The sequence below is a fragment of the Mandrillus leucophaeus genome, unplaced genomic scaffold, assembly GCF_000951045.1.
Source record: "Mandrillus leucophaeus isolate KB7577 unplaced genomic scaffold, Mleu.le_1.0 Scaffold844, whole genome shotgun sequence".
Classification (NCBI taxonomy): domain Eukaryota; kingdom Metazoa; phylum Chordata; class Mammalia; order Primates; family Cercopithecidae; genus Mandrillus; species Mandrillus leucophaeus.
The window spans coordinates 194494-219672 of NW_012109186.1; the positions used below are offsets into that span (position 1 = coordinate 194494).

Sequence of the window (25179 nt, forward strand, 5' to 3'; positions counted from 1 at the left end):
CTACGCTTTAGCAAAGAGACTGGTGACATTGTGTCCCGTTCTAGGAATCTGTGGAACTTTGACCTTGAAAGCGATGATTTAGGGTGTCTGGCAGAAGAAATTTCTAAGCAGCAAAATGTTCAAGATGCGTGTATTAGTCCATCCTCATGCTGCTATGAATAAATACCTGAGACTGAGTAATTTATAAAGAAAAGAGGTTTAATTGATTCACAGTTTCACATGGCTAGGGAGGCCTCAGGAAACTTACAATCATGATGGGAGGCACCTCTTCACAAGGCAGCAGGAAAAGGAATGAGTGCCAGCAGAGAAAATGCCAAACATTTATAAAACCATCAGATCTCATGAGAACTCACTCACTATCATGAGAACAGCATGGGGGAACCACCCCATGATTCAGTTACCTCCCACCTGGTCCCTCCCATGACATGTGGGGATTTTGACGGGATTATAATTCAAGATGAGATTTGGGTGGGGACACAGCCAAACCATATTAATTTGGCCTGGCTCCTTCTAACAGCATATGGTCATATGCATGACCAAAGAGATAATCTGAAATTGGAACATATTTAAAAAGAAAGCAGAGCATAAAAGTTTGGAAAATTTGCAGCCTGACCATGTGGTAGAAAAGAAAAACCCATTTTCTGGGGTGGAATTCAAGCCAGCTGCAGAAATTTGCATAAGTAAGGAGAAGCTGAATGTCAATATCCAAGACAGTGGGGAAAATGCCTTGAAAACATTTCAGAGACCTTTGCAGCAGCCCCTCCCCTCACAGACCTGGATGCCTAGGAGGGGAAAAATGGTCTTGTGAGCCAGGCCCAGGACCTCGTTGCACTGTGCAGCCTCAGGACATGGCACCCTGCATTGTGGTCATTCTAGCTCCAGCCATAGCTAAAAGGTGCCAAGGTGCAGCTCACGCTGTTGCTTCAGAGGGTACAAGCCTCAAGCCTTGGTCACTTCTATGTGGTGTTAGGCTTGCAGATGCATAGTGGGAAAGAGTTGAGGCTTGGAAGCCTCTGCCTAGATTTCAGAGGATGTATGGAAATGCCTGGATGTCCAGGCAGAAGTCTGCTGCGGGGGTGGAACTCTCATGGAGAACCTCTACTAGGGCAGTGCAAATGGGAAATGTGGGGTTGCAGCCCCCACATAAAGTCCCCATTGGGGCACTGCCTAGTGGAACCATGAGAAGAAGGTCACCATCCTCAGACCCCAGTAGATTCTCTGATAACTTGCACTGTGTACCTTGAAAAGCTGCAGGCATTCAATGCCAGCCCGTGAAAGCAGCTTTGTGGACTGTTCCCTAAAGAACCACAGGGGCAGAGATGCCCAAGGCCTTGGGATCCCACTTGCATCAGTGTTGCCTGGATGTGAGACATGGACTCAAAGGAGATTATTTTGGAGCTTTAAGATTTAATGACTGGCCTGCTGAGTTTTGGATTTGCATGGGGCTTGTAGCCTCTTTGTTTTGGCCAATTTCTCCCTTTTGGAACAGATGTATTTACCCAATGCCTGTACCCCCGCTGTATCTTGGAAGTAACTAACTTGGTTTTGATTTTACAGGCTCATAGGTGGAAGGTACTTGACTCGTCTCAGATGAGACTTTGGACTGTAGACTTTTGAGTTAATGTTGAAATGAATTCAGATTTTGGGAGACTGTGGAGAAGGGATGATTGTATTTTGCAACCTGAGAAGAACATGAGATTTGGGAGGGGGCAAGGGTGGAATGATATGGTTTGGATTTGTGTCCCCACCCAAATCTCACGTATGAATTGTAATCTCCAATGTTGGAGGAGGTGATTGGATCATGGGGACAGACTTCCTCCTTGCTGTTTTCATGATAGTGTGTTCTCATGAGATCTGGTTGTTTAAAAGTGTGTAGCACCTCCCCTTTCACTCTCTTTCACCTGCTTATGCCGTGTAAGATGTGCCTGCTTCCTCTTTGCCTTCCGTCATGATTGTAAGTTTCCTGAGGCCTCCCCAGTCGCTTCCTGTATAGCCTGCAGAACTGTGAGTCAATTAAACCTCTTTTCTTTACAAATTACCCAGTCTCAGGCAGTTCTTTATAGCAATGCAACAATGAACTAATATACTTTATTTTTTTCCTTTTCTTTTTCAGAGATAGTGTCTTGCTCTGCCACCCAGGCTGGAGTGCAGTGGTGTAGTGGTGCAATCATAGTTTACTGCAGTCTTGAACTTCTGGGCTCAAGTGATTCTCCCACCTCAGCCTCCTGAGTTGCTAGGAATACAGTATGCACTATCACATGCAGCTAATTTTTTAAAATTTTTATAGAGAGAGTCTCACTATATTTTCCAGGCTGGTCTTGAACTCTTGGCCACAAGCAATTCTCCCATCTTAGCCCACTTCAGACTTTTAACCTTCAAAACTGTAAGATAATAAGTTGGTTTTAACACACTACGTTTGCTGTAATTTGTTACAATAGCAATAAGAAACTAACATAGTCAGTTACCCAGCTGGTAAGTAGCAGAGTTGGTATCTTGCAAATAGGTGTGATGGATTCCAAAATCAGCGCTCTTTCCATCCATGGGGATGTGGTGGTTTTAAAGAAACTGTGGATTCAAAAGTGGAAGGCAATGGCTGTAAAAAGCAAGAAGAGTGTAGGAGTGCTGATAATGGGTTATACTTGCCTTCAAATAACTTCTTCCATATGGCCTGATGTTTTTCATGTCAATAATCATGAAGTCATTTGGGTTCAAAAGCACTCTTTTCAAATTATTGCAAATACCTCTGGCAAGATCCAAAGGTCAATGGCACTTTAGGATGTATTGAGTTAATCTCAGTTTTTCTCCTATACTCGGTGATTATTAACTTCAATGAATAAATTGGAGTTTTGATAATAGTCATCCTAACTGGAATGAGATGGTATCTCATTGTGATTTTGATTTGTATTTTCCTGATGATTAGTGATGTTGAGCATTTTTTCATATACCTGTTGGCCATTTGTATGTTTTCTTTTTGAGAAATGTCTGTTAACATCTTTTGCCCATTTTTAATAGGGTTTTTTGAATTTCTTTATATATTCCTTATATATTCTGAATATTAACCCCTTATTAGATGTATAGTTTGCAAATACTTTCTCCCATTATGTAGGTTGTCTCTTCACTGTTAATTTAGAATGGCTATTATTAAAAAAATAAGTGTTGGTAAGGATGTGGCAAAAAAGGGAAATGCTTACGCATTGCTGGTGGGAATATAATACAGCCACCACAGAAAACAGTACGGATGTCCCTGAAAAAATTAAAAATAGAACTACCATATGATCCAGAAGCCCCACTAGTGGGTGTATTTCCAAAGGAAACAAAATCAGTACATCACAGATATCTGCACTTCCATGTTTACTGCAGCACTATTCACAACAGCCAAGACTTGAAATCAACCTAAATGCCCGATAACAGATGAATGGTTGAAGAAAATGTGGTATATCTACACAATGGAATACTATTCAGCAATAAAAAGAATGACATCCTGTCATTTGAGACAAGACGGATAATCCTGGAGGATGTCATTAAGTGAAATAAGCCAGACATAGGAAGACAAATACTACATGATCTCACTCATTTGCAGAATCTAAAAAAAAGTTGATCTCATAGAAGCAGAGAGTAAAACAGTGGTTACCAGAGGCTGGGTAGGGGTGAAGAGAGGGGATGATGGAGAGAGGTTGGTCAACAGGTACAAAGTTACAATTAGAAAGGAGGAATAAGTTCTGGTGTTCTATTGCACAGTAGAGTGACTATGGTTAACAGTAAGGTAATTGTATATTACAAAATAGCTAGAAGAGAGACTTTTGAATGCTTTCACCACAAAGAAATAATAAATGCATGAGGTGATGGATATGCTAACTGCCCTGATTTGATCATTATGCAATGTATACATGTATCAAAACACTGAATTGTATCCCATAATATGCACAATTAAGATTTTTTTTTTTTTTTTTTGAGACAGAGTCTTGCTCTGTTGCCCAGGCTGGAGTGCAGTGGTGCGATCTCAGCTGACTGCATGCTCCACCTCCCAGGTTCACGCCATTCTCCTGCCTCAGCCTCCCAAGTAGTTGGGACTACAGGCACCCGCCACCATGCCTGGCTAATTTTTTGTATTTTTAGTAGAGACAGGGTTTCACCATGTTAGCCAGGATGGTCTCGATCTCCTGACCTCATGATCCGCCTGCCTCAGCCTCCCAAAGTGCTGGGATTACAGGCATGAGCCACCATGCCTGGCCCAATTAAGATTTTTTAAAAAAGAAATTGGAGTTTTGATTGGGTGAGGTGAAGCAAATAATTTTGAAGTATTGGCAGCACTTCAGTTACAGGCAGGCCTTAGTGGGCAGAGAAGATGATGACAATGAAAAGCTTGGGGTCATTGAGGCCAATAGTTACAGTATGCCAAAGACTACTTAATCGATTTCAAACTTTCCAGAGGGTGACTGACCATACACATGTTTTCAAATTTCTTAAACTGCACAAGACCCTCTTTATACTAGCAACTTCACTTAAACCTCATCTTCAAAAGCCTTGCCTTTTATAGCTCATGTCATTTGTACAACCAGGGGTCGCACCTAGGAAGGTGAAGCTGTTAAACGAGTAGGGCTGGCTGGCCCTAGTCAAATTTGTGAAAGAGGCAGCTCTATTTCTTTTTAATTTGAGCAGGGACTTTGATGCTTTAACCTAGCAAGAATTCTCAAACAGAAAGGTTTTTGTTTTGTTTTGTTCATCTGGAAGGTTTTGAAGGCTCACCTGGGAGGAAGCCATCATTGCACATCCTTCTCTGAGGTCAGGATACCAATAAGAAAGAGAGGCTGGCAAGCTGAGTGGATGCCTTGGGGATTTTACTCTTATATTGCCATTTCCCATCTTATCTCCTCACCCTGAGTAACCCCAAGGATTCTGGGGGAAATGAAAATTAGTTTTTCCTCACAAGTAAGTTTACAATGCTTTCCTTAACTCAAAGAGGAGTGTTTGGGTATGGGAATGTATCTTGGGTGGGAACTTCAAACTTCAAAAACTCTGTATAGGGCTCCCCAATGGTGAGAAAATCTCTTTTCTCTGTTTAGCTCATTTGGAGTAGACATTCTATTAAGAATGTATTAGAGACTACAAAGGAAAGGAGGACAATAATATTCCTTCCTTTATTTCTCATCCTCACTGAATGATATGGCAGGTGTAGCGGAGTCCGAAGGAAAATAGATTTCATTCCTCCCATCCTTACCAAAAGTGTAGTGATGCCTATAATCCACTCCCATCATAGATGAACAGTTGAAAAAAAATCTAAAAACATAACAAAGGTAGTTCAGAACTGCTGATAGAGGGGGTTGGATGATTTAACAAAAGAGACAGACAAAAAAATTTTATAACACTATAATTATAAAGTTGAAGGCACATCCTTGGCAGAAATATGATCAATTACATGCTTATGAAAAACAAACTACTGAATATCTTAACTACAGTAGATGGATATTGCACAACATCGTCCACTGCTGTTTTGGGCACCAAACAATCAATGTTTAACAACGTTTAGCTAAACATTTCTTTAACTAAAAACATAAGGTTGAGACGCCTGGTTTTGGCTACAAAAGGCATTTGTTATCAACACTGTGAAAGAAGCTCTTTTAACTGAAGAACAAGAACTCGTGCTTTGTGCTCTATCTGGTTACTCATACCAGATGGAGGGACTGCAGAAAGTTAGTGTAAAAACAGGTAATAATTTGGCAAGAATCTGTATTTTTTCTATTTTGTAAAATAATACTTAAAAATGTAGAAAAGAAACAAAACAAACAAAAACCCAAAAGGAGTGATTCCAGGAATGTCTTTATTCTTTTTAAAATAACCAGTAACCAGATGCCTCACCCAGAGAAAAAAACAAAATGGAGTAAAATAAATATCAAGAAAAATCATTTTAAAGCATGATCCATAAGTAATAGAAAAAATTCTCTTAACATACATTTTTGATTTTAAGCTGTATACACAAAAGATATGTGCACTTAAAGTTTTGGAAACATCTTGTCTACAGTGCTATTTTAAGCATTCTATACATATGAATAAAGAATACTTTTTAAAAAGTAAAGCACAATATAAAATTACTTGTTCACAAGACATCAAATTTGACATTCTAAAATGTTGATACTAAACTAGGAAAAATAACATTGCTATTTTCACAAATGACACACCATACATCTTGAGACTACAATGCTACTACTCTAGTTGTGTTTTAATCTTTGAAATTCAAAAGGCATCTTTGGATATTTAAGTTTAAGGTGCCCCATAGGTGAGTCTGAACCAGCACTGGATATTAAAGTATCCTTGTTATCTTCAGACTAAGGGCATGGTTGCTGAGTGAACACAGAAGAATGATAAATGAAATACAAATAGAGAACTTCAAATATCAAATTCAAATATAAATCCATTTCCCCTCAGTATGGTAATATGTATGTGTATGTACATATATATGTGTGTGTATATATATATGTATGTGAATATACACAAACACACATTTATAAAATTTCTCATTAGTAACTCCTGACTTAAAGTTAGCTACTAACTGAAAGCAATATTTTTTATTCCCTCCATAATCAGCTCTTTCTCCTGTAAATACAGCTTCTCTTTGAAGCTAATGAAAGTTCAAGGTTGCAAAAAAGACTTATGGTAGAGAATTTAAATGTGGCTACATATTACTTAAAGCAGGACCCTTTCTAAATAGCATGTTTTCTATTCTTGTTGTAAGGGCTGAAATTATCTATTTGATTATTTCAATACTATAAGCTGCTATTCCCACTGTCCCACAATTTGAATACAAGACCAAGAGGATGACTCAAAGGTACACATAATAATGGAAGAGTAACTGGCTGTGTTCAACTGCTTGAGGTGGGTGGGAAGGAGAAGGAGAGATGCTTCTTTTTTCAACATTTGCCTATCAGCTGTGTTTTCTAGAAGAAACAAGTTGAGTTATAAGATGGGTCACTTGAATTAAAATAATAAATAATAAAACTCAAACTGAAAGCATGGAGGATGGCATAGGCATTGGTCTAAAAAAAGGGCCTAGATATACAAACTCATTGATATTTCAGTGAAATGGGTTTGTCTTTCTAGATTAATAGCACCTTCATCAAAAGCTTCAGTTCTCTCTTTTAGACAGCTGAGACAGAAATTAGATCTTTTCTAAATCTGAAAGACAGCATGGAGTAAGATTGTAAACTTTGAATGTGTATCTATGAAAGGATAAAAGAGAAAAGGGGTAGGAAAGGAAGAACTCCATCCCCTACCCCCACCTGATTTTAAGAGTCTGCTCTAGAAAAATGATTTTTTGTATTTATTACTGACCTCAAGGGGAGAAAAGAACCAACATTTACGGAGTACAAAACCTATGTGCCAGATGTTGGGTTAGCAGCAGCTTTGCTTATGGTAATGGGAACAAAATGTTAGGAATTTACTTATGAGTCCTCTTCATTGACATATTCTGCATATGAAATTCATCTTGCAACTAACAAAGAAATTTAAATAGTCTTACAAGTACCAGATCTCTGACCAGTGTATTAGCTACCAGGCACTCACAAGGGAATTTCTAAATTCATCTGGCAATGGGAACAAGCTCCTAAATTTGTCAACCACACCAACTGGGCAAGTTCAAATGTTTTAAACTGGAGAAAAGTATATATTTAGCTAAAAAGTATCATAACCTAGGGAAATTTTAGTTTCTGTATTATGATTTTACTGTATTTTTGGCAAATGTACCTTTGTGTAATAGCATTATTTTAAAGTATGTTTGAGAGGTTATCTGAAACACTAAAAGATAAATAAAATCTATTAAATTATATATACTAGCAAAGTGATTATACTCAATTCAAAAAATACAAATTTAGGCTGGGCATGGTGGCTCACGCCTGTAATCCCAGCACTTTGGGAGGCCAAGATGGGCAGATCACCTAAGGTCAGGAGTTTAAGACCAGCCTAGCCAACGTGGCGAAACCCCGTCTACTAAAAAATATGAAAATTAGCCGGGTGTGGTAGCAGGCGCCTGTAATCCCAGCTACTTGGGAGGCCAAGACAGGGAGAATTCCTTGAATCCGGTAGGCAGAGGTTGCAGTAAGCCAAGATGGTGCCACTGCACTCCAGCCTGGGCTACAGAACGAGACTCTGTCTCAACAAAAACAACAACAAGAAACAAATTTAGTGAATCCAGGTAATTCTATATGACCTGTATATGTATAATAGTGTTAATCTTTGAAAATTTTTTGAGCAGAAGAGGCTCATAATGTTAAGTTTCCGGACTGAGATCAACAGACTACATGAAGAACAACTTAGAGCCCAACTCGGCAGGAGTGAACTGAAACTGAGCACAGAGCTAGGAAACTTGAAGGAATAATTTGATATACTTTTTACAACAGTGGAAAGATGGGAAGCAGGGAACCCTACAGACCTTTAAGGTCTTTTGAGCCACAACATTTAAAAAGGAGCAAAATATTAGAACAGTTGTCAGTTATTTTTAATCAATGATAAACCACCTAAACTTGGTTAGCTCGAAAGAAAATAACAAAAGAAGACATACTGGAGCATCTAAAAAAGCAACTGCAAGGACAAAGACGCAGGGAGAATGGGGGAAAGAAAGCCTGCAATAAATAAGGCACATCTATTTTTAAACAGCTTCACCTGTTTCCCTTCTAAAACTAGATGTTTTATACACAGTGCTTTGAAAGTCATTGCTCCCCAACGGGGCAGGGATACAGGCTTGAGAGTATCTTCAGTATCTTGAATTCAAAAGCATGAATATCTTCATGCTCTCAAACCTTCAAATTTTTCATTATCTTCTTCTTGGGCTATTTTTTTTTTTTTTGGTCAAATAAAAAATATATATTACTTTAGCAGCAGTTCAGCAATTTCTAATTGTAGGGCTTGTAAACCTCACTGCTCTACCTTATCTGTTGTTAGTGAAAACAAAAATATACTGGAAATTCAAGTTTAAATAAAGCTAGGTTCAGAGCTGATACCTTGAAAAAGATATTTTTGCCAATAGATAAACGCAACTCAAATAGAATCCCTAATATAAGAGCATGAGACCAACATAAAATCCTTCTACAATATTTTGAAAAGTGAAGGTAACATCATGAATGCTGTGTCAGTGCATGACAAGTTAAACTGGCAGCACTCTCCATGGCCTTTTATAATGCAGTGTCATCATCTTCCCTGAAGTCTCCCACCAGGAGTGAGTGCTTGTCAGGTTCACTGGTAACAACGCTGTTTAGGGAGCGTTTATCAGACAGTAGTGAGTTTATAGAGGCTCTGCTATAATTAACAATCCGGTCCAGCAAACCCAGTTTAGGAGAATTCCTTGAAGTATCATCTATTCCAACATGAACGCTGATTTCTGAAGGACTCTTCTGTCCTATCTGGCTCCGGGCAGGCAGTTCATAATTCTCGTAAGTTGGTTTCCTGTAACTGGACACATGCAAAATTACATTAGTTTGAAATAACCAAAAGTAAATGAGACGCTTGCTACATGCGCAAAAGAAAAATTTGCTCATCCACACTTGGTTTTGGTATGAAATGTATACAAGTGATCACTGGTAGGAAAATAGTTGAAATGAACTGTGTGGAGTCACATCATCAGAAATCCTACTTATCAGAGTTAGTGTACTATATTTTATCCCACTCAGTGCTTGTGGTTGCTATGCATAAAGTACACAAGGTAACAATTACATAGCTAATTATTACTGTTACCTAATAATAATATATATTTTTTTGAGACAGAATCTCGCTCTGTTGCCTGTGCTGGAGTGCAGTGGCACAATCTCAGCTCACTGCAACCTCCACCTCCACCTCTCAGGTTCAAGTGATTCTCCTGCCTCAGCCTCCTGAGTAGCTGGGATTACAGGCGTCCACCACCACACCACGCCCAGCTAATTTTTGTATTTTTAGTACAGACGGGGTTTCACCATATTGGCCAGGCTGGTCTCAAATTACTGACCTCAGGTGATCTGCCCACCTCGGCCTCCCAAAGGGCTGGGATTACAGGTGCGAGCCACCACGCCTGGCCGCTAATAATAATTCTCATTAAGAATGGTTTGGGCTTATCATTGATCAATACAAGAATAAAACCTACCAAGAATGACTAGATGATAAAAGGAATACAAAATACAAATGTGAGCAAGCTATCATACTTACAGTTTAAGGAAGAGAGAAGAAAGTACTACAGAAACAGATGAAGCAGCCATTGCCGCAGATCCCATCCAGGGCTGCAAAACCAAACCAATGGGCATAAAAACTCCTAAGAAACAAGTATAGATTAGTTAGAGTAGATAATACTAAACAGATTATCAATGTGTTTCTAACATATACACAAATCATTTCTTTATTTGATATTTCTTCAGCATTTATCCCCTTGGTGGTGGAGATTTTTGTTGTTGCCATTTTTTCACTAATAGAGTGTTGCAGTTAACATTCTTGTACATGTCTCCACGTGCCCATGTCTGAGAGTTTCCGTGGGGTATATACCTAGGGGTGAAATTACTGGGTCATAACATGGGCACATCTTCAACTTTATGTGGATACTCCTCAGTTGTTCTCCAAAGTGGTTTTAGTGATTCATAATCCAACCAATAGCGTATGGGAGTTCATGTTCTACAAACTCACCCACACTTGGTTTTGACAGACATAAGAATGTTTGCTCATATGATGAGGATGAAATAGACTTATACTTTTAACTTTTAATGTGCTTCTCTATATTTTTCTACTTTTTCTATGGTGATCATGTATTACTTGTATAATTATTTAAAAATTACTGGCTCCATGAATTAATCTTACAGGACTTAGACTGTTCTTTTGCTCTTTGTTCTCTCAGTATTTGTGTGTCCTTGCTGATAAACAGTTTTGTAATTGTTCTCATGTCATTTCATGTCTTTCCTTGGCCCTCAAACCAGAGAGAACAAGAAGAAAACGATAATTATTTCTTTTATGTCATCATTACTAACTCCTACCAGGTCCCTAAGTTTAGGAGATTCTCAGATGCTTATTAAATAACTAAATTATTTTTTCTCAGTTATATTCCTTTGTTCACTCTCTCTCTCTCATCTGGTCTCTCAACCTAAAAAAATTACCACCTGACTATAATAGAATATTAAGTGAAGAGCAGAAAATTCTCTGTGTGCTACAATCACCACTATGTAACAAGACAAAAACTGATGCAGAATAAAAAAAAGACTAGAGGAAAATATACTTGTATAATTCTTTAAAAATCATTTGCTCCATGAATTAATCTTGCTAACAGTGTTTGTGTTTGGGTAGTCAGATTAAAGGTAAATCTGTTTAGAAAAAAATTAATAAGCAAACAAATACATATCTCTGTGCAAATATATGGAGAAAGAGATGAAGCAATGTGACAAAATACTATCAGTTGGTGAGTTTCGGCGAAAGGCATACAGATTTTCATTGTACCATTTTTTTCAATGTTTTCGTAGGTTTGATTTTTTTTTTTTTTTTTTTTGAGACAGAGTTTCGCTCTTGTTGCCCAGGCTGAAGTGCAATGGCACAATCTTGGCTCACCACAACCTCCGCCTCCTGGGTTCGAGCGATTCTACTGCCTCAGCCTTCCGAGTAGCTGAAATTACACACATGTGCCACCACGCCTGGCTAATTTTGTATTTTTAGTAGAAACGGGGTTTCTCCATGTTGGTCAGGCTGGTCTCAAACTCCCAACCTCAGGTGATCCACCCACCTCGGCCTCCCAAAGTGCTGGGATTACAGGCATGAAGTTTGAAATTTTTCAAAATACAAAGTTGAAGGCTGGGAGCGGTGGCTCACACCTGTAATCCCAACACTTTGGGAGGCCGAGGCAGGTGGATTACCTGAGGTCAGGAGTTCGAGACCAGCCTGGCCAACATAGTGAAACCCCGTCTATACTAAAAATACAAAAATTAGTAGGGTGTTGTGGCGGGCACCTATAGTCCCAGTTACTCAGGAGGCTGAGGCAGGAGAACTGCTTGAACCCAGGAGGTGGAGGTTGCAGTGAGCCGAGATTTTGTACCACTGCACTCCAGCCTGGGCAGCAGAGTGAGATTCTGTCTCAAAAAAAAAAAAAAAAAAAACTTGGAGGAAAAAAAAAATAAATGCTTATATATTCTTAAGCTATAAGAAACATTACTGAAAATTAAAATGATTGATTTTAACATTACCTCTCACCATACCAGTAGGCTAGAAACAAAAACTAAGCTCAAAACTAATAGTAAGAAGACAGGCTTCCAATATGTTAGGTCTCTAATGACTTTAGCGGAAAAAGCAATACTAGTTAAGAGTCACATACCAGCAGCTATGGGAATTCCAACCAGATTATAAATTAGAGCAAAGACAAAATTTATCCGAATCCTCTTGACTGTCTTTCTTGATAAGTCAATACTTGCCACTACATCCAGAAGATCATTCTGGGAACAGAAATATTTGTGATATTAGTAAGAGACTCTAACTTAACCAGTAACTTTTACATTTGATATTGTATATATTGAAGATTACGTCTACCTTAGGGTAATATGTGAATTAACTGCAAATCTCAGATAATGCTAAAACTTGGACTCAGCTTCCGAAGGTGTTTTTCAAAAATTTTCCTCAGGGTTCTGAAAACACTTTTAGGGGTGTATGCTGGTACAAGGATTAAATCTACTTAAAATAATCTCAGCAACTATTTGTTGAAGATCATTTTATTCCAAATCCTCTTAAATCTTCTTCACTTTAGAAACTTATAATTCTCATTTGCTTATTAGCAGGGTTGAGAAAGTCAGGGGGTAAATTAGCATGACTTCCCATAATCCCACTCCATATTCTCAAACTCTTAATGGCCGATAGCATGGAACTTAAGACAGAATTGTTGTGCTCAATATACTTTATGACACTATCATTGACCATGAAGGGCAGTCTCATACTCCTCAAAGGTCAAGCCATGGCACTTACCCTTATCAAAACCACATCAGCTGCTTCAATGGCTACATCTGTGCCTGTGCCAATGGCAATTCCCACATTAGCCATTGCCAGAGCTGGGGAGTCATTGATTCCATCTCCCACCATTGCTACCCGTTTCCCCTCCTCTTGAAGTTGCTTCACTTTAGCAACCTTGTGAGAAGGTAGAACTTCAGCAAACACCTTAGTAATGCCAACCTATGTGATAAAAATAAACTCAATTCATTTCAAAAAATAATAATGAGTACCTGAAACATAACTGAGCAATAACAAGCCATCAGTTTTCACCCACAAGATGTCCACATTTTAAAAGACTGATAATATCTAGTGATAGCAAGGATGTGGAGAAATGAGCTTTTATACACCGGTGGCTGGTGCGTAAATGGCGACTCTTTTTGGAGGGCATCTGGCAGCATCTATCAAAATGTGAGCATCATTTGGTCTAGCAATTCCACGTCTAACTCTATTTTGGACAAACTTGTACATGTACAGAAAGATACATGTCCAAAGATGTCCATTATTGCCTTGTTTGCAAAAAGAAAATTTTCAAAACCACCCAAATGTCCATCATTAGGGAAATGGTTAATTAAATTATGATACATTCATACCATGGAATTCAGTATAGAAAGAATAAAGTAACTTTTTTTTTTTTTTTTTTTTTGAGAGAGAGAGTCTTGCTCTGTCACCCAGGCTGGAGTGCAATGGTGCGATCTCAGCTCACTGCAACCTCCGCCTCCCGAGTTCAAGCAATTCTCCTGCCTCAGCCTCCTGAGTAGCTGGGATTACAGGCATGTGCCACCACGCCCAGCTAATTTTTGTATTTTTAGTAGAGACAAGGTCCTACCATGTTGGCCAGGCTGTTCTCAAACTCCCGACCTCATGTATCTGCCGGCTTCAGCCTCCCAAAGTGCTGGGATTACAGGTGTGAACCAACGCACTCAGCCAAAATAACTTTTTATGTTCAGATATGGATGAAGCTCCAAAGTATATTGTTATGTAAAAAAAGCAAACTACTGAATAATCTGTTCAAAATGATCTAACTGATGTTGAAAAGACCAGAATTATACTGTATATGTACTCTGTAGATGCACATATATGCATATGAAAAAGTGGCAGTATGGGGGGGGCAGTAGGACTGGACGGGGAGCATGGGGAAAAGAGGACATTTTTACTTTATATCCTTCTGTATTTTTTACATAAGAAGGTGTTAATAGGATGGGTGTGGTGGCTCACACCTATAATCCCCGCACTTTGGGAGGCCAAGAAGGCAGATCACCTGAGGTTGGAAGTTCGCAACCAGCTTGACCAACATGGAGAAACACTGTCCCTACTAAAAATACAAAATTAGCCAGGCGTGGTGGCGCATGCATGTAATCCTAGCTACTCGAGAGGCTGAGGGAAGAGAATCGCTTGAACCCAGGAGGCAGAGGTTGCAGTGAGCCGAGATTATGCCATTGCACTTCAGCCTGGGCAACGAGAGTGAAACTCTGTCTCAAGAAAAAAAAAAAAAAAAGAATGGATTAAAAGATTACTTGCATTATTTATTAGAAGAGTGGAGAAGGCATTCCAAAGTTAAAAAGATTGAAAAATTTTAGAGGTAAGGCAAATGTGGGAGTCAGAAGCAGAAAAATGGTACGTCAAAGTGGCACATTAGGAAAATAGTTCCATTGGTAGTGTTTAGGATGGACTAGAGAAGGATGTGTGTGGAGCTATTGCCATGTTTCAGCCATGAGATCAGGAGAGCCCAGCTTAGGCTGGCAGCACTGGTAAAGAATATGAGCAACATTTCAAAGGACGCATCAACAGAAACTGATGTACAGTGTCAAGCAAGCATCCCATGAACTAAGCAAATACCTTTTTACTTATAACAGCAACACACAAAGTCCAAAGTCCTTCCAGCAAAGCATGGTAAATTTTCTCAAAGGAACTAGATAGGACAACTCAGTGATAATGAAAATAGTAGGTAATGTAAATTTCTTAGCATTTGAAGGCAAGACATAAAATGTATATCAATAATTAGAAGTTATCACATACCCCTATCAATTACCTGAGAAGCAATAGATCTAGCTGTTTTACTGTTGTCTCCAGTCATCAGAACTACTTCTAAGTCCATAGATTTCAGAATATGGACAGCCAGTTCTGCTTCCGGCTTCACTGTGTCTGCAATGGCTATCAAGCCACACAGCTCATCTAATATAGGGGCAGCACAAAATAAGAGAACTTGGAATATGGTGAAAGCAGAATAACATTGACTTGAAATTTCAGAATGAAATGAATTTTCTTAAGTAAAGTTGTTCAGGGGGGCATGGCTTAACTTAAAATACCTCTGAGCCCACACAGATTTATACTACAAACTCTGTAACAAGTCTCCACATTTGGTTATGAAAATTTCAGAGTGAGGTAGGGGTTACTAATAAAGTAATCATAGGAAAATATAAAGAGAGACCTTACTGGATGTTAGAAGACCCTTTTTGTTCCTTAGAAAGGTATTTGCCAATAGCCTCAAACACTTTATCTAATTTAAAGGCAAATGAAACTGAAGACTAATACTTTTTTCTTTTTAAGGTAAAGGGTGGGCAGAGAGAGACAAAATGGATACTTTATAGTGGGAAAAATATTACCATAAATTTTATTATTTTATTCTATTTACAAAAGTAAAATGGTATTCTATGCTTCTTCCCAGACCTAAAAAGGCCATAGTAAAATACTGCCTTCATACTTAGCAAACGTAAACGTTGAGTGGAATTAATCTCACAAATAGAAATTTACCTTAAGAAATAATTGAACAAAATAAAGCACATACAACCTCAAAGATATTTATTGTAGCATCATTTACAATAGTGAAGGAATAGTCTAAATTTCCAACAAGAGGGGAATGATTATAGCGTGTAAGATTGATACATTATGCAGTATTATAATAAAATTATATAGCAACATTAGAAAGCATTAAGTAAAATAAAGCATAATAAAATCGTATGTGTACAAGTGATTTTAACTTTACTGAGGTAAAATTTACTTACAATAAAATCTACCCAGTAAAAAATGGTATATGTACTAACACTGTAATTCTGCAAACACACGCACATTTCTTCCTTTTTTAAAAATTTTGTGATTATTATTATTATACTTTAAGTTCTAGGGTACATGTGCACAACGTGCAAGTGTGTTACATATGTATACATGTGCCATGTTGGACACACACACATTTCAAGACAACTAGGAATGGAATATACAAAATTAAAACTGACATTGTGTGCCGGGCGTGGTGGCTCACGCCTGTAATCCCAGCACTCTGGGAGGCCAAGGTGGGCGGATCGCCTGAGGTCAGGAGTTCAAGATCAGCCTGGCTAACATGGTGAAACCCCGTGTCCACTAAAAATACAAACAATTAGCAGGGCGTGGTGGTGCGCACCTGTAATCCCAGCTACTCAGGAGGCTGAGGCAGGAGAATCGCTTGAACCCAGGAGGTGGAGGTTGCAGTGAGCTGAGATCGCACTATTGCATTCCAACTTGGGCAACAAGAGCGAAACTCCGTCTCAAAAACAAACAAACAAACAAAAAACAAAGAAACAAACAAACAAAAAACCTGACATTGTGTTAGGATGATGGGATTATGAATATTATTTTACTTTGCTATTATTTTACTGTTGTTATTTTTAGGTTTTAAAAAATCCTTGATTAGCCTTTATTTAAAATATAGACTAGGGAAGAAAGTAACAAAGGCAGGCAAATGCAAGATAATTTTAAATTAATCAGTAATAATCATGTGTTGTTGACATTTTCACTTTGCATTCAAGACACTTTTGAATAACCCTCATAGTTCAGAGGTCTCTCGAAAATATATAAATTAATAAAATAACAAATGATAACATTGAGTTATAGCATACTTATGGAAAACCTTACCATCAACTGCTACTAATACAGCAGTCCGACCTTTTTTCTCATGTTCAGTCATGAAATCATCTACATTGTTACTAATGACAAGACCATTTCTAATCATCCACTCCCGGTTACCAATGAGGACTTTATACTGTTGAGCATTAAGAGCATCTGAAAGTAGACAGAGAAATAACATTTAGTAAGTTCAATTAATCTTTATAAAAACCCATGAAGCAAGTTCTTCCTGTCTAATCTTGCACAGTCACTACATTGTATTGTTCCTAGAACATAGCCTCCAACAGTGATGTTCAAATTTTCTGAGAACATACTCTGCTCTTCCATGCCTCTGGGCCTTTGCACACATTGCTGCCTTCATCTGAAATGTCCTTATCCCTCCTCTCCAGACAGGAAACTCCATCACATTCTTCAAGAGCCAGTTCAAATATTACTTTCTGGTGAGGCTTTCCCTTCGACCTTCCACAACGATTCAATCAAATTTAAAAATACTGTGCATCAGGAGCTGAATGTGGCTAGATGAACATGTATAATCATGCTGACATCTCATTTTCTTTAAGTGGGCCCTTAGTGCTATCTGGCAACTTGACTATATTTCCCTAGTCCATTCATTCTCCATTTCTTCTAGATGGCTATTTCATACCTTCTCATCTCCCTTCAAATCTCCAACTTCTCCTGCCCCATCCTAATACCAGATGATGACTCTGCTTCCTACTTCAGAAAGAAAATAGAAGCAATCAGAAAAGAACTTCCACAGCTCTCATTGACACATTCACTCAACTACCTGTGCCTCCTGTGTCTATCTAGCTTCCCTTCTGTTATTATAAACTGATTCTGCTCCTAATTTAAGGCCAACCTTTCTACTTGTGCACTAGACACCCGCCTCCTTTGCCTATTCTAGAACACCTCTCCAACAATTCTCCCTGTCCACTCCTACACAACTTTTTTCTGCTGTACACTGTCCTAACTTAAAAAAAAATAAAACCTCTCTTGATCTCACCCACCTCTGTAGCTACCACATTTATCTGCTTCTGTACACAGCAAAACTTCCCAAAAGTATCTCTATTGGCTGTCTTCAATAAATATCTTCCCATTCTCTTGTGAACCTACTCCATTTATCGGGGTAGTCAAAAGCTTTATGCTTTTGACTCTAGTACTCCAGTGAATTATTACAGCCAGTGATCTTTACTTTAATTCTCAGTCCTCATCTTACTTGTCCTATTAGCAGAATTTAACACAGCTGTTCACTCCCTCCTGGAAATACTTTCTTCATTTGGCTTCTAGGATACCACATTCTTAGGGGTTACCTCCTCATTGGCCACTTCTTGGCCTTCTTTGCCCATCCCTCCTCATCTCACTAACTTCTTAATTTATAGTGCTGCAGGATTCAGTACTTAACTCTTTCTTTCCCTTTATCTACTCTCACACCTTGGTGTTCTAATCCAGTCTCATGGCTTTAAATACCATCTATACCACTGCAGTCCAAGATAACTTTCTGTGATATTAGAAATGTTCTGTAGCTGCTATGTTTAATACAATAGCCACCAACACAGAGATGTGGCTACTGAGCACTGAAATGGGGCTAGTATGACTGAAAGATGAATTTTAAATTAAATTAAATGTAAATTAACTAATTTAAAGAGTCACATGTAGTTAGTGGCTATTTGCCTAGACACCACAGACCTATAAGCAGAGGACTCCCAAATCTATCTCTCTGATTCAGTCTGTTTCCTGGAACTCCAAACTTCTGTAGCCAACTGCTTAATTGGTATTTCCATTTATATGATATCTCCACTTGGGATATCTCTAATAGGTACTCAAACTTAACATGTACAAAACTGAACTCCTGATCTTTTTCCCAATACTGTCCCTCCTATGGGATCCCCCATCTTATTTAAATGATAACTCCATCCTTCTGCTTAGGCCACAAACCTTGGCATAATTCCTGACTCCTGTTTCTCTCATACACCATATATATCCAACCCATGAGAAAAATCTGTGGCTCTCCTTTTAAGACACATCTAGAATTCTACCATTTCTTACAACCTCTACTATACTGGTCCAAGCTACCATTATGTTTCACCTCGATTATGACAACATCCACCAACTCATCTCCCTGCTTCTGCCCTTGCCCCCCATCCCCACAAGATTCTCTCCTGCCTCAGCCTCCTGAGTAGCTGGGATTACAGGTGCCTGCTACCACGCCCGACTAATTTTTATATTTTTAGTAGACACGGGGTTTCACCATGTTGGCCAGGTTGGTCTTGAACTCCTGACCTCAAGTGATCCACCCGCCTCAGCCTCCCAAAGTGCCGGGATTACAGGCATGAGTCACTGCACCTGGTTTACTTTTAAAATGTTAAGTCAGATTGATTTTGTCCTTCTTCTACTCAAAACCATCAGATTGGTTTTGTCCTTACATATCTAGTCCCAAACCACCTCTATGACCTTGTCTTATACCCCTTGCCCACCCATTTACTCTGCACTTGTCACACTGTTCTCCTTTCCATTCCTCAAACAAGTCAAGCACATTCCTGACTACAGGCTTTGGTACTTACTATTTCTCCTGCCTGGAATGTTCTTGCCACAGAAATCCACATAGCTTTTTCTCTCATCCCCTCAGATCTTCGTTCAAACACTACCTTGTCAGTGAGGCCTACCCTGATCACCCTGTATGAAGCAGAACCCACTACTCCCAGCACCCCTATACCCCTTGCCTCACTTAATTTTTCTCCATAGCACTATCTCCACTGGACTTATAATATTTTCTTATTTATTTGCTCACTCTCTTGTGTTCTTCCACCAAGAATGTAAGCGCCATGAAATAAGAACTTAGTTTATCTTGTTTACTGCTGATTCTTTAGTGCCTTGAACAGTGCATGACACACAGTAGGTGCTCAATAAAAGCTGTCAAATGAATTTCCTATTTGTCAGTGTGCTTGATACTAGAAGTTCATAGACAAATAATAAAGAAGTCACAGACTAGTAGAAATAGGCAGGTAAATAAATAATTATCATACACTGTCCTAATACAATAACAGAGATTAAGTACAGTTATGATTCAGGAAGAAGAGCAAATACCTCTGCCAATACATGTCAGTCAATGAAGGCGTCACTGAAGAGAGAGACATAAACTGGGTCTTGAAAGATAAGCATAAGTTCACGAGGTAGATTCCATTTGTGAACAAGAACATTACATAGAGAAAATGGTAAATGAAATGATCTAATAAGCAGGAAATGACACACCGTAAGGAAGAACTGTAAGTAGTTAGGTAGGGATGGAACATGGAGTACATATGCGGTAGTGGAAAAAGACAAGATGAGTGATGCAGGGAGGCAGGAGACATATCATGGGGAACAGATCTTAAACAAAGTACAGAGAGACTGGACTTTGTCCAGTAGGAGAGAGAGAACCATTCAAGCTGGGATCCTTAACAGAGACCCATGGATGGGTTTCAGGATACATGTGCATCTCTTGAAACAAAAATTTTCTGAGGGGTGGGCCCATAGCTTTCATCATATTCCTCCAAAGGTCTATGGCTCAAAAACAGCTTATAAACCACTGTAATCAAAGGTATTGATCAGAAAGTGATATGACTAGATTTGCATGTTAGTAAAAAAATCACTCAGGCACGAATGGGGAGGGAGGTACTGGAACACTTAGTTGGGTAGATCATGTTTTGGGGGCAGATGTATAGATCAGCATGGAGCCAAGGAAACAGGACTTGGCTAAAGATATGGATTTTGGAGTGATAGTGGAAGTCTGTGGGTGGTAGAATAAGTGATGAGCATGAATAAGATTGTACAGAGAGAGTATGTATTATAAAATGAGAAAAAGACAAAGAACAAAACCCTGACAACATACTCTACATTTGAAAGCAAGAGAAATGAGGAACCAAAGGATGATTAAAAGGAACAGCCAGGGGTGCAGTGGCTTACACCTGTAATTCTAGCACTTTGATAGGCTGAGGTGGGTGGATCACTTGAGGTCAGGAGTTTGAGACCAGCCTGGCTAACATGGTGAAACCCCATCTCTACCAAAAATACAAAAAATTAGCCAGGCGTGGCGGCATGCACTTGTAATCCCAGCTTCTTGGGGGCTGAGGCAGGAGAACTGCTTGAATCCAGGAGGCAGAGGTTGCAGTGAGCTGAGCTCGCACCACTGCACTCCAGCCTGGGTGACAGAGCAAGACCCCTTTTTGAAAAAAAAGAACAGCCGGGGAGGTGAGAGGAGAATCTAAACAAAGCAGGGTCATGGAATCATCCCTTAGGAAGGAAGGGATGGTCAACATTGTCAAATATCTTAATGAGGTCGTGCAGGATGAGGACTGAAAAGTGACCACTGGAGAGAGCACTGAGGTCAACAGTCATCAGTTAACTTAGAAAGAATGGATTCAGTAGTATGGATGGGGGAGAGGCCAGACTGCAATGAACTGAGGCCTGACTGTGGAGTAAGTGAATTCAACAAACCTAGATTACCCTTTCTAGAAATTTGATATAAAAGAAAAAGACAGAATCTATATGGGAATATAGATGGGAAAGGACAAAATCTAGATGGGAATATAGTGATTTCGATGGAAGAAATATTTATATGTTTAGGAGAAGAAACTAAAACAGAAAGAGATGAAAAATGAAGAAGCAAGGAGACCTAACAGAAAGAGGGAGGTCCCTGATGAATCAAGAGAGGGTGGGATCTAGATGAAGGGATTCATTAGGCAAGATGAAGGATACTGCTTTCCCTGAAAAAAGGAATGATTCTGGGCAAAAATATGTAAGAACACATGACCAAGAAGCATAATTTTCTATATAAAAAATAAGATAATTTGCAGAGGGGACAAAGGAGAGGGTCACAGGATCTTGTGAAAGATAGAAAAGGTTTGGAGTAGTTGTAGTGAGAAAAGAATGATCATGGATAATCAGCTAAGGCTAGACCTCATCACCCTATGGTGGTGTTAATGACCACAGTTGGGAAATGTTCTTGACTAATTTGAATGATCAGAAGGCATAGGGTAAAACTGACTTGAGGACATGAAATTATGATGCCAATTTTTGTTTCTTCTATAACAGTTCAGGGTTATAAAGTTAGCCATATGTTCATAATTGCCCCATAATTGGTACTACAAAGAAAATTAGCTTACTTGAGATCTGGGCATCAATAATCATGGAAGACGAAGTTGATGACTGTTCATTACTGGCATCAATTTGAACCAGGGATGCATTTTTAATATTATTGTCCTCTATATTCCAGTTATTCTTATGTAGCAAGCCTTCAATATTGGTGACTTTACAGCTAATACCACAGCCTGGCACAACCTGGAAATCTATGCAGGTACCCAAGGTTTCAGTGTCCAGTTCCTAACAAACAGAAACAAAAGGATTTCCTCTACTGTTCTGATAATGCAAGGTCATTTATTAGCACAATAAAAGATAACACCAAGTTAATTCTAAATGTTTGTAATAAAATTGTCACTTATTGCCTACTTGACAGTGGATTTTGATAAGGACAAAGGAATAGAGCATCAAACATAATAATCAAAGTTACAGAAGTGCCTCAAAATCTTTGTTTTGGCCAGGCGCAGTGGCTCACACCTGTAATTCCAGCCGAAGAAGCCGGCTAGGAAGCCAAGGTGGGCAGATTACCTGAGGTCAAGAGTTTGGGACCAGGCTGGCCAACATGGTGAAACCCTGTCTCTACTAAAAGTACAAAAAAAAATTAGCCAGGTGTGGTGGTGCACACCTGTAATCTCAGCTACTAGGGAGGCTGAGGTGGGAGAATCGCTTGAACCCAGGAGGTGGAAGTTGCAATGAGCCGAGATTGCGCTATTGCACTCCAGCCTGGGTGACAGAGAGAGACTCTGTCTCAAAAAAAAAAAAAAAAAAAAATCTTTGTTTTAATCCTACTCTCTAAAATTTATAGAAAACATGGAAAGCTTATCAGTATTCTCTGCTCTTTCCAGTAGATAATTACAAATTAAAATTTTAATTCTGTAGTCAAGTCAGGTTTTCTATTCAACACAGGGCAACAAAGGGTAACAAAGTATAGGGCCTTTAGTTACTAGGGACTCTCCATCTGCTCTCTAGTCTACGTCTTTAGTAAGCCGAAAAGTTCTGGGGACCCTCATTGTTTCCTAGCTCTTTATAGCTTCATCCTCTCTGCTGTTTGATTTTGGTGTAAGGAAGCCAGATCAGGTAATAGGTAAAAGGGAAAGAACAAATAAATGAATGGCAACACCAATGGTCGAAACTGCCACATTTTAAGTGTAAAATTAGTGTGAGACAATTCATAAAGAACTCATGCAAATGAATAAGAAAAAGACAAACAATTCTGTGGAAAAATAGGTCACAGATACAAACAGGTTAGAGGAAAAGAAATTCAAATAGCCAATAAATATATAAAAAGATGCTCAACCTTATTCATAATTAAGGAAATGCAAAGCAAACCATCAAGTAAATAGTTTTTCACCTATTACATTGAGAAAATAAAAATAAAGTGTCGGTAAGAATGTGGGGAAATGAGCAGTCATAATTTTTGGTGCAGGTATAAATTGGTATAACCCCTCATGGGTATTGGTAATCCTCATCATATGGGTATTGGTAAGATTCATCAAAATTTAACTGCATACATCCTTTGACTTAGCAATTGCATTGATAGGCATTTAATGTAGAGACAGACTTGCAAAAACTGATAAGGATGTTGAGTGTATACTGTAAAAGCCAAAAAAACCAAACAATCACATTATAGAATACAATATAGCCATTAAAAACAATGAGGCAGATCTGCATTTCCTGATAGGAAAATTCACTTAATAAAATAAAAAAGCAAGGTAACAAAGAGTGATCATTGTATGACCTTTCTGTATAAAGTTTAAAATATGATAAATACATACATGTGGCTATATGCATTAAAAACTGTTAACAGATGCACACCTTTATGACTATACTAAAATTATTGAATTATACACTTTAAAAATGTGAACTTTATAGTACATGAATTATATTTCAATAAAGCTGTCATTTTAAAAGACTTAATAGGTTAATAGTTGTTAAACTTTGGAGAAAGGAATTATGGAAGGGGGCAGGAAATGAGGTTTACAATTTTCAATATGTAGTTCTCTGAACTATCTGAATTGTCCTTCCACAAATATGTACAACTTCTATTTTAATTTTTTGGTCAACAGGAGTTATCTGTGTGATAGGATTATAGTTCATTTGTTTTCATCTGTATACTTGTCTGTATGAAGAAATGAGTTACATACAATTAAATGAGAAAATACAAGTCTTTTTAGTCTCATACTAACCATACATGCAAATCAAACACCAGTCTGGATTTGATCCGGGGAATTCCTACAGGAGATAACTAGATTAATAAACAAGAGGAAAAAATGTACCTGTTTGCAGTATTTGGTTATGGCTGCTCCTAGAGGGTGTTCACTGTTACTTTCAGCAGTTCCCACAATGGCCAAGATTTTATGGTGTGATATTCTGTTACTTTCCGTTAGAAGCTTTACTTGATTCACTACTGGGGTTCCATGAGTAATGGTTCCAGTCTTATCAAATACCACTACCTTTACCTGTAAGAAAATTAAGATACAATGACTCGATGATCCTCCACATCACCTTTCCAGAAATAAGAAAAAGGTCTGTTTTGACAAACAGATGACTATTTAGTTTCTTAGTAAACTGACCTTTGACTTAATTTGACTTAAAAAACTGATGATCTTTGGGAAAATAAAAGAAGAAATACTCTTAGTTATACATAATAGCTCTCCTCTGCCAATGTTGAACTGCTTGTTCATACTGAATGACTGTGAATATATGTTAAACAACCAGAGCTAATTTTTAAGGGTTGACTGTTAACAGGTAATTAAGAGACGCCTCTGGTGCCTCAAGGTAAAAAAGAAAGGCTTTCAATACTAATGAATTATAGATCTGATGGGAAAATCTAGGCAGTAGGGAAATGATTATAAGAATAAAGGTAAAAGGCCAGGTGTAGTGGTTCAAGTCTATAATACCAGCACTTTCAGAGGCCGAGGTGGACGGATCGATCACCTGAGGTCAGGAGATCGAGACCAGCCTGGCCAACATGGTGAAACCCCATCTCTACCAATAATAAAAAGTTAGCTGGGCTTGGTGGTGCATGCCTGTAATCCCAGCTACTCGGGAGGCTGAGGCAGGAGAATAGCTGGAACTTGGTGGGTGGAGCTTGCAGTAAGCTGAGATCGCACCACTGCACTCCAGCCTGGGCCACAGAGCGAGACTTCATGAAAAAAAAAAACAAGGAAAGAAAGAAAGAGAAAGAAAGAAAGAAGGAAGGAAGGAAGGAAGGAAGGAAGGAAGGAA

At 38.7% G+C, this 25179-nt stretch overlaps 1 protein-coding gene across 3 annotated transcripts in view; it reads right to left on the reverse strand.

Annotated features, from left to right (window-relative positions):
* Positions 1-5354: 5354 nt before the first annotated feature.
* ATP7A (ATPase, Cu++ transporting, alpha polypeptide) overlaps positions 5355-25179 on the reverse strand; it is a 156721-nt gene continuing 136896 nt past the window's right edge. For all 3 annotated transcript variants that reach the window (XM_011968458.1, XM_011968459.1, XM_011968457.1), the window contains 8 exons: positions 24228-24410; positions 21978-22194; positions 16849-16995; positions 14993-15135; positions 12940-13143; positions 12299-12416; positions 10165-10267; positions 5355-9438 (listed from right to left, as the gene is read on the reverse strand). In XM_011968458.1, coding sequence (XP_011823848.1) covers positions 9162-9438; positions 10165-10267; positions 12299-12416; positions 12940-13143; positions 14993-15135; positions 16849-16995; positions 21978-22194; positions 24228-24410 — 1392 coding nt within the window. In that variant the 3' untranslated portion in view covers positions 5355-9161. The remainder of the gene's footprint in view (positions 9439-10164; positions 10268-12298; positions 12417-12939; positions 13144-14992; positions 15136-16848; positions 16996-21977; positions 22195-24227; positions 24411-25179) is intronic.